Genomic DNA, 14,460 nt, shown 5'->3' on the forward strand with positions numbered 1-14,460 from the left:
TAAAAAGGAGAAAAAATAAGTATAATAATATTTTAAGTATGTGAAAAATTTATACAACACAAACACATTACAACAAAAATGGGCGTTTCCCGTATCATAACGTATTTTATAAACCGTAAATTATAGAATTGGTTATAGTATACGTATGTACATATGTATATTCCTAAATTATTCCTAGATAGAGTCACTTTCTTCGCCCCAATATTTTCAAATTCAAAGCCATAAAGGAATATATTACTTACCTTTCGGTGTTTTGCTATCAAAGTTCCATCGGGACCCCAAATAGTACAAGTATTGTACAATTTATCGCCCTCTATTTCAGGCATCGTACCACCAACTACATAGATGTTGTTTTCTTTAGCTGCGTTCGATGAAGCAACGCTCGTTTCACCATCAGGAATACTCTCGGCGTATTTTGGAAAGTACTCTGCATTGCAATATTTCAATTAATGAAAAATAACTGTCTTTTGTTCCAACCATAAATTAAATTGAAATGTTTGTCAGTTTTTTATTTTTTAAATTATTAAAATAACTAAGTTTTATATTTCGACTTAATTAAATATGCAATTACTTAGCTAATAGTATATATAATAAATTGTTTCTACAGGTTCAAAATGAAAAATGAATATTTAGAAATATTTAATTACGACAATGCTATTTGTGTTAGCATCAGTGGCTTGTTACTCAACGACTTTGCTAGTACTTTTTGAAACATAAAGTTAGTTTTCAATTAACACTTATACTAAAGGCGGAATTATAAATGCAAAATAATTGATAATACTAATTTATAAGTACCTAATTATTAGTATCTTAAAAAATATATTTATACAAAAATCACGACAATCATGAAAATGGGGAAATCCTATATTCTCGAATCAATTCACAATTTATTTTGTATATTAATTAGATTCCGCGCTCATCAGTACGTACTCACTGGCGACATCGAGAAAATGTATCGGCAATTCCTCGTACGACCAGAGGATCGGAAATATCAAAGGATATTATGGCGCAGCGCGAGTGGAGAAACAGAAACATATGAGCTTAACACCGTAATACTCTTATCATAGAAATAGAAGCAGTCCTCAATTCCCGCCCTCTAACTTCTATCTCCACCGATCCAAATGTTCTCCTAGCCCTCACTCCCGGACATTTCCTCATTGGCGATTCATTAATGTGCTTACGTGATCGAGATTTCAGGGACATTCCATCGAACCGACTCTCCAAATGGCAGCATATCCAACAGGTTAAACAACATTTTTGGAACCGCTGGCATAAGGAGTATTTGAACGAGCTAACCAACCGCAATAAATGGAGCAAGGGTGGACACAGCATCCAAAAGGGCACAATCGTCATCCTCAGAGAGGACAACGTTCCCTCCATGCATTGGCCTCTGGGCCGAGTTATCAAGGTTCATCCAGGCGCCGATGGTGTCATCCGGACAGCTACAGTTCAGACGGCAAAGAGCATTTTGGATCGGGGCGTCAAAAGGCTTGTCCCACTGCCAATTCAACCCGATCTCGAGAAACCCGAACAAATAGCCACCGTGACGAAATAAGATGGGAACTTCAACCACACCTCGCTAGTATGATCGGTACCCTCTCAACGGGGGGAGAATGTTACGCCGTGCGGCTTACCATAGGTCATATTCTTAACTATCGATCGCGGCACTATAATGTCGCAGACGGATCGTCGTGTCTGCCCGGCAAACAAACATTGTAGTGGCAAGCGCATGGTTCATTAAGCAGGGCGACTTCCAGAAACGTCGACTCGTGGCCCGTATTTTACCTCGCGTAAAAGAATGTGGCGTGATCCGAACGTAGTGGGGGTCGCCTTCCAGAAAAAACGAAAAAAATCGAAAGGCGTTCAGAACTTTTCGAGATGTCGAACCGTCAACACATGTGGTATGTCGCGCATTACTTATCAACCAAAACGCAGTTACATTTTTTTTGTTCCATTTATATCTTTCTAGTTAATAAGTTGTTGAAATAAACATTAATTTATTTGTGTTAATTCTGTGGAATTTCATTGAACTACCCTTATTATCATAATCGAAATAAGGGGATCGATCAGTTCGTGGCGTCGATTATTTAATCGTAACGGGAACTTACAACTCTCGTTGACGTGCTATCTCGCGATCGCGTCTCTCCGCGAACGGTCGAAACAAAATGATTCACTAAAAACTGTCCTGAATTCCTAAGAATTTATTTACCGCAAAACTGACAAAGTGTTTATTTAAAAAATGAGGTTGAAGGTAGTCCTTTTCTTTCATTTCATTCATTTTCATTTTCTTTCTTAAGTATGGCTAACACAATATCTAATCAATTAAAATTTTATATTTTCACGTGAGTTTCTTTAGATAATTATTATCAACATGATGACTAACTCTTACGGATTAATACGTGTCTGTAGGGCAATCCGGTGGACTTGATCGGCTTTTTACTTCGAAAGTTGAGTAATCGGTGTCGCTTTCTTACGCATCTTTGAACTGTATAAATGTTTTAAAATTGTTTGATCCAGAATGTACCACACCGGACAATCAAGAAGGCAGGTGCCTTGACTACAGAAAATGTAAACCTCTGCAAGAAATATGGCAGATACAGTACCGTACAGCCACCGCTTTTTATAGACGATCAGTGTGCAGATACCAGGGCAATGTTACGATCGTTTGCTGTCCGAACGATCCAAACAAAGACAAGAGAGAAATTTTAATAAAAACTGTGTATAAGTATAAGGCTTTGCGACCACCATACTGTGGTTTTAGCAACGTCTCTCATACCAGGGTGGTCGATGGTAAACCAGCTGAACTTGGTACGTTTTATGTCTTTCTTTCCGATTAATAATAAGCCATTTACTGCAAAGAATGAACTTTAAAGGCATTAAACAGCACATCAATGTACATTTCAATTAGACTAAATAATAATGCTATGATTTTATCGGTAGTAACTTTACTTATTAACTTGAATTATTTCTTTCTTTTACTTCATGTTAGGAAGAGTATCTTTTTGCTTGAAATAAAAAATTGATATAGGAGTAATAATATGGATAGAGATCAAAAACTGTTAGGGCAGAAATTACACGTTTGAACTTTATAGTTCAGTATAGTTCAAATAGAAATTATATAGAATTATTTAATAATTTGTATTCCACTGGAATAAAAATTTAATTTCTGTCTTTATCAAATCTCTATTTCAGAGTATTTGTACGTATGTACTTATCGTCTGCTGTATGATCGAATATCGAATAGGTAATAATTCGTGTACGGTAATTAAGTTACAGAGTTACTACAAACTATACGGTATCTGAAGACACGTCAATTCGAATTAACATCAAATCGACGTCTTAAACATTAAAAATAATAGATAAACACAATTTAATAGTTTTGCCCACTTCTCACACCTCGTTATGGTATTTAATCTAATTTCCTTCTAATCTTAGTTTTGCTCAAAATACATATAACATGTACGTTATAAATTGGAGTATTTCAATACACAAATCAATAGAAGATTATTACTGTATATAAGTATAATTTCAATACAATTCGATCGATATATTTCAGTATCTTTGATTAAAAATTTAACGATCCTTTCAGGCTGACCGCGGCGGACCACTGCTGATACAACATGAATTAACCTCGTATTTAATAGGTATTGTGTCTTATGCTTATAAGTGCGGCACAGCTGGGTATCCCAGCGTTTACACTAGGGTCACATCGTACCTTGACTTCATTCTCCAAGCGATGCAATAATACGATATTACTGTTCCATAAATATCATTGTGTAAAAAACGTAAAGTTGGATTTTCTTATTGTGGAGATAAGAAACAGCTCAAATTTACATTGTTTTGTACGTTACAAATTATAGGCTTAAAATGTACGAAATGTAACTTTGAAACGACACTAATTTTTTACGCACGATAAACCTCCACGACTTAGGTATGTAAAGATGATAAACGTATATTAATTCTATTAATTTGGTAATAATAAACCAACTTTCTGAGAAGTTCTGTAAATTTCGTTTCTGTTGTATCAAGAGAATAATGGAATATTCCACTTAGATCGTATACTTCTTGTATGTACATACAAAATTTTCCGGCTAATCTAAAACACTTCATAAGATAGAGAGCTTCTGGAAATTCGGACACAGAGAGTGCATAAAATACAAGATAAGTCTCGTGTCTTTCAAAATTATTTTTTATTCGCTAAAAACGTCCTGTGTACTCATGCAATCACATGCAACCTCGAAACTTCACTTATTTTTTATCACTTTCCAATTCAATACACAGTTTCTGCATTTTTGACTATATGTAAGAGAAATTTCCATTCAGCCAAAGGTGTACTTACAGATTATAGATTCCTATACGACTCTCAGTAAAAATTTATCCGCACTCCAGATAGTTAAAACTTCTGTCGACCGTATTGATCCATCTGCACTCTTCGTATGACGTCAATATCTGTTCAGTGCTGCTGCGCAGGTTTCTTTGTGTTACGTCAATTCGTTTGTGACCGTTGCGCGAGTAATGGCGCTTTGCAATGGTGATTTGCAGGAAAACAGTGCAGGATGCTGTGATTCGTTTCTTGTGGTCGGAGGTTATGTTTGATGCCTATATTTATCAAAGATTTAATGCACATTATGGAGAAAGTGTTTTGTCACGAAGTGTGTTTGAATGGGCACAAAAGTTCAAAGAAGATCGCACAAGTGTTATGAAAAAACAGCTGGACGCCCGTCCACATCCACGATGACAACATTGAACGTGCTCATGAACTTATGCTCTATGGAATAGACGAGTGACACTGGATAATGTGGCAAATCATTTGCAAATCAGCCACGGCTCTGCTTATGCAATAGTGCACGACAGATTTGGATTTTAAAAAGTTTGTGCGAGATGGATGCCGAAAAAGCTGATGAAAAGGTGAAGACGACGATGCATTCGTGGTTCGCAGCTCAGCCCAAAACATTTTTTAATGAGAAAATACGAAGGTCCTTCGGCAAATGGACAAAGTGTATACAGAAATCGAGTGATTATGTCAAAAAATGATGTATGTCTTTTTTGACAATTGCTTAAAATAAATTCTACACCGACAGAGCGGGTAACTTTTTACTCACCCTCGTAAGACACTTAAATTTCCAATCTATTATGATGAATAAAAGAGCTTATACTATTAAATCTAATTGTATTTTGTTGAATGAGAGTACACGTGTATGTGATGTACATTACCTTTATATCCCCTTGAACGCTTCAATATTGCGCATATATACTATATTTTGTACAGCTTCTATAAAATTTTGTATGTTTGTTTAGGCTGTTAATCTAGAGGCTGGAGTACAAAGAAGTGGCACAATGATGTGGGCTGATGACATTTATAATTATCAAGGAATCACCCCTACATTCGCTCAGGTATATATCGTTGACTATAATGTATTTAACACATATGATTGTTAGAATATTAATAATTAATTTTTAATTCTATCAGAATTTTAATGAAACTGTCCCTTGGGAAGGAAGAACTGATACCTTGATATCACGGTTTGTACATCCTATATATACGACAAATTTTAGAACATTATATAACGAAGAACCAGATCGTCGTGGCCATGTGATGTGAATAAAAGGACTTGAATTTGATGATATTTTTATAATGTTAGATAACATAACTAAGTATCTTCACAGTAAGATAGGATGACATGGTTTACATGATCTTAATGTTGTTCACTTGAGTGATGATATTATAAGGAAAAGTGTAATATCACAGGTAGGATGATTCATAATTTAGAACTACTAACTCATGTATGTATTAAAAATTAAAGAAATATATTAAATTTTATAGGATATTTATGTTTAGTAACCAGTAATTCAGAGATTGGTATTCATGGTTACTATAACGAGGCTGTAGAAACGCACCCTTTCTTCTTTGCAAATGGTCCTGTATTTATGTCTAAGCCGAAACTGGAACCTCTGAATAATTTAGATTTATTCTTGTTATTTTCTAAAATACTTATCTACAGTATACCATAAGGAATGATACCGTATCACACCTAATCAAGTGCCTTAAGAAACATCAACAGGATATCACAGTAATCCCTTATCGACTGATATGTAAGTAAAAGTTATGTGTCATTGTTATACACAGTTATGTGTTAGTGTTATACACAGTTATTTATCATTTTCTATTAATTCAGTTGTAGCCACTACAATATCTATGACACTGGTAGTAATTATAAGAACAATAATGATATTCTATAAGAGGAAATGATGATTAGGAACAAAAACTTACAGGTAAGTCAAAGTATATGTTATTTGCCATTTGAAAAGAAAGTTACTAACTTGGAATTTTTTGATAAATAATAATTGTGCAAAATATATTGGATTTCAAATTTGTCAAAAATTGAAATTTAAGAAGCATTGTAATAATATAACATTAATATTTTGATTTTTCAGGAGATATCATGCGGTGGATGGATAATATGTAAAAAATATTAAGCAGTATATGAATTTTCATATTGCGTAGAGATAACAAAATGAATTTTAAAAAATGTCGACATGGTAATAAGAAATAGCATCATGACAAAGAATATATAAACACAGTTTCATTTTTTATAAATAAAAATTTGTTGTTCCAGATTTTGAAATATAGTGAAACGTTTAATTAGTATCTTAATATCTTTAAATAATTATTATTTTAGAATCAATTGTAATTGTATCATACGTACTTTTGAATTTGTGCAAGAACATATGTTATTTTGAAGTAGTTATTATTAGGAAATTGTTAGACGCGAACAGTATGCGAAAAGTTAGTATGCAGTGTAATAATTATCAATCAAAACACAAGAATTAAATTCTTTAGGAAAAAATTTCCGGAATTTCTTATTTACATGATTATAAAGAAATCCATAATAAAAAGGAGCTGCTTTCTAATACTTCTCTTCCTTGTAATGCCTACGTTAACAATAACGAGGTTCGACTTTTTGTTTTTAGAGGGATACTGGAAAATTTGAAAGTACAGTACCATTGGGAAGAAAATCACGATATTGAAAACGATATTTGCAAGTAAATTTCCAAAAAATCTGTTTTCAAATTTTCGCTTTCTATTTCACATTAAAAGAAAGGGAGGGCTGCCTTCTTTTTCTGCAAGACAAAACAAACATTCTGAATCTCGTATCAATGAATGATGTCAATAAGTTATTTTTCTTTTCAGATTGAACAATATTCCAGATTTATTCATAATTTCATACTACGCGAAGAATAGACTTTCATAGGTATATAAAGGAAATATTAAGTATAGGAAAACTCTTTTTCGTTGTAGGTGACATATGCTTCACGGTTGAACACATGTATTTTTGAACACATATAAATGAAAAAGTACTCTTATGGAGAAAAAGAATTGATACCTTCGATTGACATTAGATAATGTATATAAACTTATGAACAATCACTATCAGTTTGTATTTTAGGTGCACACGCAGATTTGTTGGAGTTCTTATAAAATGTACTTCCTGTACGAACGTTTTATTCTTCCAAATTTTACGATACTATGTCTCATATAATAACTATATGGATTAAACGTAATATAAATGATCCGAAAATAGACTCGAACGACATTAATTGTCTTTCTATTTATACCAATATCGAAAATACAAGTAAGGCTGGAGCAATAGTATGCAAGAATGGACTATTTATTATTTTAAACCAAATCATAGCATATTCAGAATGCACAGTATTATCATGAAATGTAAATGAATCAGTTGTAAACGAACGATTTTACTGTAAAATCGTTGCCTCCTTTTTTTTCATCTGAAATATAGCAACAATGAGTACATTCTTTTAATATATAATAAAACGAGATATCTTTATAAAGTTACATATGTAATCACTGGTAACTGTTATCTCGTATGACACCAAATATACCGTTAGTATGGAATGATATTTTTATGAAGATATACTTTAATGATAGGTTTTATGAATGAAACGTTATATAAGAAAAATTATCTCTTGTTATTCTATGAAGTGTAGTAGCTAATGAAGATTAATTTTACGAAGTATTAGAGCAAAAGAGAATTAAAAAATTAAAAAGATCTAAATAAGATTGTTCGTGTGGCTTAGTTATCTCAATTCTGGTACACCACTTGTTACATTCTAACTAATTAGCGCTAAACAATAACTTGCAAATATTAAAGATATTAACACCTTAATATTAACACCTAAAGGTTTTCAGGAAATTTTATAATATTTGATTATTGTATATCTAGTCATTGATTGATAAAATTTCTTGTATAAGCATAGATCGAGGTTGACGTCATACGCAGATTGCATTACAGGTATCGTTTTAATTTATTTTATGGCTAGAATCGTTTGAATATTATACGAATAATTATTTCCATTCGAACGATTAATAAATCACGTACCTATAAAAGATATATTATGAAAAAGACGTGACGAAACAAAAAAATATTGGAAATTCCGTTGTCATTAGATCAATTATTTTTGCAATGATTTTTATTTCCATGTAATTACATATGAAATGGGTAATTCATTAACATCTCCTCGAATCGAATATAATTCGTTACACTTCACAACGATTCAAATAATGGACGGGAAATATATAATAACTTTCCTGTCCTTGCGTTAAAATAGTACTGTACAAATCAGATGATACAACCTAACCCCAACCTAACCCCAAAAAACCCAATTACATCCACATTGCATGACAGCACACTTGCAATGGATTTTTGTGATTTCAATGTCACAGACAATGACACAACTAATCAGAACACGTTCGAGGCTACAGACATTGAAATTACCGCGTGTTTAATACGTTTAAAGCATAAATCTAAATTTCACGCGATTATTTCTTTGTACATTGTGAAACTCTTAAATTATCTTAATCGAATAAATAATCCTAATGTAATAAAACATCTTGAAATAGACCTAGATATCTGAAACAGAAACTCGAAGGATAAGAAATCCTAAAAGGTACTAATCCTAAAATAACAAACTCCTAAATAATAAACAAGTGATAAAACCTGTTATAAATAATAAACCTTACCTGGAATAATCAAATCCTAACTAATCGAAAATAAAATAAGGCAAGCAATTCTTAATCTTTCAAGTAATTTTTCCGAAAACACAGAAAGATAGAGAAATTAAAAAGACGCAGCACAAATTGCAGCACAATGAAAGTTTCAGAGCGATGAATACGATCGTATTAAACTAAATAATTTTCAAAAGTGAAATTACACTGAAACGTATATCGATGATATTTGTCATTTCTACGATCTGTTTCGCTTGATCGTGCTTCTTTTCTGATGTAAATTCAATTTATAATACGAACTAAGTTTCCTTTATTATTATTAGTCCTGCGTCTTTTTAATTCGTCACTTCTTTTATTTCAGAACAATGACGGGCTCCAAGATGTTGTTCGGATGTTTGGCGTTAATTGCTTTTCTGCATCCATTAGTTCACGTTTGTACTTCGAGTAGTGCAGCTCAAGGTTTGTACTTCGAGTTGTCTTTTTCCATGCACTTCAAATTCCAATACGATCTGGTCACGTGGCCTTCGTACAATTTCGAAATTTTACCTGTTTGGTAATCGTCAATGAAAAAAGAAGTTATGCGTGACCTCAACACATTGAAACAATTTTTATGATTTTTTATTTGCCGGTTGGTCAGCAAGTTAATGGAAAAATTTCACTTAACTATTCGCGTTAATTTCTTCGGTTTAACTTTTGGGAAATGCTTCGTTAGCTTCGGGAATATTCCAACGATTCGTTTTACGTACAAAATAAGCATGATAAATATTACATCACGGTAATGAAAACTATTGGCGTAATACCTAAGATAAAGATGCAGAGACATTCTTAGAATTTCTAATGACACCTTTATAGATTTCTCGTTTAATATCGCTACTACATTTGAATCACTTTTACCTAACGGTGTCACATAGTCTCGTTGGAAATTTGTCAAATTCCTTAAAATGATCACTGAAAATTTTCCTAAATTTCCAAGAATTTATTTATCACGAGGTAAAGAAAATGTGTATTAGAAAGATGAGATCGAAGGTTTACCATTTTTTCAATTATGGCGAACGCAATATGTAATCAATGAAAATTTTATATTTTCACGTTGAAAGTTTCTTCAGATAATTATTATCCAGATGATGACTAACTCTTACGAATTAATGCGTGTCTGTAGGATAATCCGGTAGACTTGATGCGCTTTTTATATCGAAAGTTGAGCAATCGGTGACGCGTTCTTATACACCGAACCGCGAAAAGCAAAATTTCATATGATCTCACCAATTTCGGATGTCAGTCAAATCAGTCAAATCAGTCAAATCAGTCAAATAATAAGTTCGCGTTAATGTACACGTTCGATTTTTGAAAAGCTTGTTCAATTTAATAAGAGTCTTGGTAACAGGCTTATGTTTTTAGACCTAATTGGTTGTTTTCATTTACAAGTACCTCGTGTTAAAGTACTCATAAAATGACATTAAAATCAGAAAACTAATAACTGAAAGATTATCATTTTTCCTCTGTGGTAGTTTACATATAACATAATGCAACTAACATGTCACGATTAATGCAAAATAAATAAATTACTAATATAGACATTTTTTTAGTAATTTGTATAATCGTGAAACGAATTGGACTTTCTAAAGGCAAATATTAAAGGAAACATGGAATTGATGCCAAATCTATCACAAATATTATTTATACTACTTATTTGCGCAGTTTGAAGCGAATCAAATTGATGAAGGTTTCTTTGTTACATGTTAATTTACATTTTACAAGACATAACAGGCACGCTAATTAGTTTGCTTAAGATACTTTCGAGATACCAAGTTAGACGCGTTTCCATGAAATCATATCAATTTTACGATGATATTTTTCTATCAAGCATGCAATTATAACCGTATAGTTGATTAGTGCATACAATTATCCATGTACATTCGTCTTTCCGAGTACCGCGCTTCAATATTGCTAATTTCAAATTCGTACATTAATGTTCGTAAATGCTTGAAAATGCTATATAACTGTATCAGCTTCTGTTAAAAACATTTTATAGTAAAATCTCTATAAATTTGTAATATTTTTTAGACAATTTGAATTCATTATATTATACATCATACATTCTAGTCATTTCTAATTAAGTTACTTTTGCGATGTTTAATTATATTTTATGTATATTCTTATAACTCTCTATGTTACGGCGCGTACGATGGTCCGTGCGCCGTCTGAAACTTTATACTATATACTGATCTACTACATACTATATACTATAAACTTAATCCTTTGACGTAATCTTAATAGCTTGAAGGAATCTCTAACCCTGTAACTGTTTTCGGTTTATGGATGGTCCTTAGAACAATGCTTAGGTTTATTGCGCACTCTTACAAATAACGGAGAAAGCGGGTAGTTATTTTTCCAATAAACAATGTCACCCACGAGCCACGTTGGTAGGAGGCTTCCTCCTCCTATCTTCATTCATTAACGTTGGTTATAATCAATGGGCACCCTCACTTTCCTAACGAAAAGTGTGAACAACGAATCCGTGTTCTTCGTTCAGAAAGCACACCCACACTGAGATTTCCTCTCGTGGCGGCACACGAGAACGCAAATCTCACCACTCGAAACCAACTAGTGTCGGACGACGGCAGCGCAGTGGTTAGCGCCATAGAGTACAAACGTTCGGATCCCGGGTTCAAATCCCGGCGCCTCGTACTTTTCCAAAGTCCGATTTTTCTTCCACGACATCTAAATAAGAAGGAAATACAGCAGTACTACACCCCGGCAAGCGACATCTACAGCCAGCAGCCTACAATTATCACGGATATATGAAGGAAGACGGAGAAAAAGAAGAAAAAAAGTGTGTTTCGTCCAGAGCCTGCTAGTGGACTCATCAGTAAGGCTTACCTAGCAGGCTCATGCCTTAGACACAATGGAAGGAGGGGGAAACAAAGCTATGTACATGGCAGAGACATTGAAGACGGATTCCTCCCTCCCACGGCCGGACACTGTATCCAAGGCCGGTCGGATCTCCTACCCTCTCTTGCGACGTATCCCAGTGGAGCGGCCCCACTCTTAATCTAGTTTGGTGGGAAAGGTTCGCGTACACACCGTGTGTAAGAACTATTAAAAACCACACAGTGTATCGCGACTACCTTTCTACTACTTAACCCAAGTCCTATATTATCAGTCTTAGGTCCGAGGCGGCTCCTGTCACGTAAAGTTGGTACTTGGGTGGTAGTAAGAAGGCCGAGTCGTAACCCAACTACTTATTTTCCTTTATAAAACTTTATTATAAACACTTACAAAATAACACCGAACCCGAAAATAGGGGTTGTATGAGTACAGCAACTAGAAGAGGAACAAGAATTGCCCGAGCTGAGTGAAGTCTCGGTTTATATACGTTTTGGTTTTAGGATGTTGAGGGGCTAGGTGTAGGTTATGATGTAGAAAAGTGTCCGAAGGTCGGGGGTCCATATCCTATCTCTGATGTGGACGGAGGTGCGTCACAGCCTTGGTGTATGCTATGATGATAAGGTGGTGATGTGTCCAAAAGTGTCCGAAGGTCGGGTGTCGATGTATTATCACTGATGTAGGTTGAGATGCGATTGATGTCACATACCCCCCTCTTTAGATTGATTTTGGTCCTCCAAAATCTTGGTGTTTCCTCAGTATGGAGCGATGGAATTGGACTCTGACTGGTTCGACTTGTACTTGTTCTTCTTCGTCGTGGTATATGCTTTTGCTATTTCAACCTGTGAAGGTTGTTGGCTGGTTAAATTTCGACTACGATTAATAGGGATAATTTGCTAAGTTTGACGAAATGCCGCAGTATCACGTGTTGAATCTTTTGTAGACTTTCTAACAGCCTGTGATATAGAATGACTTGGTGGTCTTTGAGTAATGGTTTTATACTATCTTGTTGTTTCTTTATAGTTTGATTGTTATCCAGTTGTTCCTTTGATACTTGCATTTCTTTGTTTTGTTTAGCAACTTCTAAAGCCTTTTCAGCATCTACAACTGGTTCTTTTTCCATGCATGTAATTTCTTCTTCAACCAGTACAACTGTGCTTTCCTGTATAGTTCGTGTTTTTGTGTCATTTAGTAAACTTTTCAATTCAATTTCCACAGTATCTGGAGCTTTAGATACCGACTGACTGTCATCTTCTGCATTTTCAATGCCCCAATTATCAAAGATATCCTGAATGACACTTCTTTTGTTAGTTATGCGCACTTTATCTGCTTCACTTATAGATTTATTCCTTCCTTCTGTATTAGCAACATGTATAAGTACGACAATTTTATTATGAATAATTTTCTTTTCTACATTAATTTTATGTGAACTATCAAAAGATCAATCTTGCCATTTCCATTTGTTGTTTCTTGTTATTCTTTTCTTTAATATCAATGTCATCTGCAGTTTCTAGATCACTAATTACTCCTGAGGTAATAGGAGTTATAGAATCGTTTCTTGTCTTTGTATGATTTAATATGTCATAATTGTATTTCTGGCTACAATTTTCAGAAACTTCTTGAGCCACAATTTCTGTTGAAATTACTTCTATAATTGTTCCATCACTTTCTCGTGCTTAACCTATCGAATTAAATTCTTCATTTACAATTTCAGCGTTCTTCATTCCTTTTTGTTCTGCAGAAACATTTTTTTTTCTTCATTGGAATTTACAACAGCATCCTTTTCATGTACAGTTAAAACAATATTTTCTTCTGTACTTTCATTCATATCATTAATATATAGTAGTTTCTACAGTCAGTACCATTACTTCTGAACTACTATCAACTAGTTTAGACAAATCTGTGTCTGTATCCGTGAGATGCAATGTTTGGGCTTTATCATCAAAAGTTTCACCAAGTGTTTTAATTAATGCTTGACACTGAGCATTAGTAACACTAACTGTATCTATATTTAACACTGTATAAACGTTGTGTTTCTCAATGTTTTGTTCACCCTCATTTGTATTAAATATTTCAACATCGTTCGTACTTTCTTTATCTAAAGATGTGTCACCTGCATATCTTGAATGATCTCCAATCTCAGTTGTATTCTCTGCTTGCTCTTCTTGAAATTTCTCATCTTTTTTTTTTTTTTTTATATTGATCATCAATTTGTGGGTCCTTATTTATTATTTCTTGTTCTACTTCATTAATCGCAGCGTTCTTTATGCTGTCTGTCTCACTACTTTCCTTACTTTAAAATTTTTTTTTTGTTTTTATTTAAATCTGTTACATCACATTTATTTACTACTAAACCATCTTGAATTGTATTATCTGTACATTCCTGTGACTTATTTTTTTTTTTTTTTTTTTTTTTTTGATTTTCTGGAATATCATGCACATTCTTTATAATATCAGTCGTTGATTCTGATATTAATGAAGAAGATACATCTACTTTTATCGATGATTCTACTTTATTAATGTCACTGTGCACTTCATCTAGTTGTTCC

The 14,460-nt window shown here is 33.6% G+C and overlaps 1 protein-coding gene and 2 long non-coding RNA genes across 15 annotated transcripts in view; 2 read left to right on the plus strand and 1 right to left on the minus strand.

Moving 5' to 3' along the window:
* LOC126877229 (omega-amidase NIT2-A-like) overlaps positions 1-4,456 on the minus strand; it is a 45,158-nt gene extending 40,702 nt beyond the window's left edge. For 3 of the 6 annotated variants that reach the window (XM_050640048.1, XM_050640046.1, XM_050640050.1), the window contains exons 1-2: positions 4,340-4,454; positions 243-427 (exon numbers count right to left, since the gene is read on the minus strand). In XM_050640048.1, coding sequence (XP_050496005.1) covers positions 243-326 — 84 coding nt within the window. In that variant the 5' untranslated portion in view covers positions 327-427; positions 4,340-4,454. Of the gene's footprint in view, positions 1-242; positions 428-4,339 lie in introns of all 6 variants that reach the window. The other 3 variants (XM_050640045.1, XM_050640047.1, XR_007694848.1) reach the window with 2 other exon arrangements.
* LOC126877231 (uncharacterized) overlaps positions 1-8,080 on the plus strand; it is a 51,604-nt gene extending 43,524 nt beyond the window's left edge. For 2 of the 8 annotated variants that reach the window (XR_007694853.1, XR_007694851.1), the window contains exons 2-6: positions 5,299-5,394; positions 5,471-5,749; positions 5,825-6,093; positions 6,177-6,273; positions 6,436-6,596. This is a non-coding gene — a long non-coding RNA (uncharacterized LOC126877231). Of the gene's footprint in view, positions 1-3,629; positions 3,645-4,947; positions 5,087-5,172; positions 5,395-5,470; positions 5,750-5,824; positions 6,094-6,176; positions 6,274-6,435; positions 6,597-6,617; positions 7,045-7,192 lie in introns of those variants that run through there. The other 6 variants (XR_007694854.1, XR_007694852.1, XR_007694850.1 and 3 more) reach the window with 6 other exon arrangements.
* On the plus strand, positions 2,168-3,239 carry LOC126877237 (uncharacterized). The gene is made up of 3 exons (XR_007694864.1): positions 2,168-2,568; positions 2,627-2,893; positions 2,990-3,239. It is a non-coding gene; the product is annotated as an uncharacterized LOC126877237 (long non-coding RNA).
* Positions 8,081-14,460: the final 6,380 nt, after the last annotated feature.

The sequence above is a fragment of the Bombus huntii genome, unplaced genomic scaffold (assembly GCF_024542735.1).
Source record: "Bombus huntii isolate Logan2020A unplaced genomic scaffold, iyBomHunt1.1 ctg00000135.1, whole genome shotgun sequence".
In the NCBI taxonomy this organism is placed as follows: Eukaryota; Metazoa; Arthropoda; class Insecta; order Hymenoptera; family Apidae; genus Bombus; species Bombus huntii.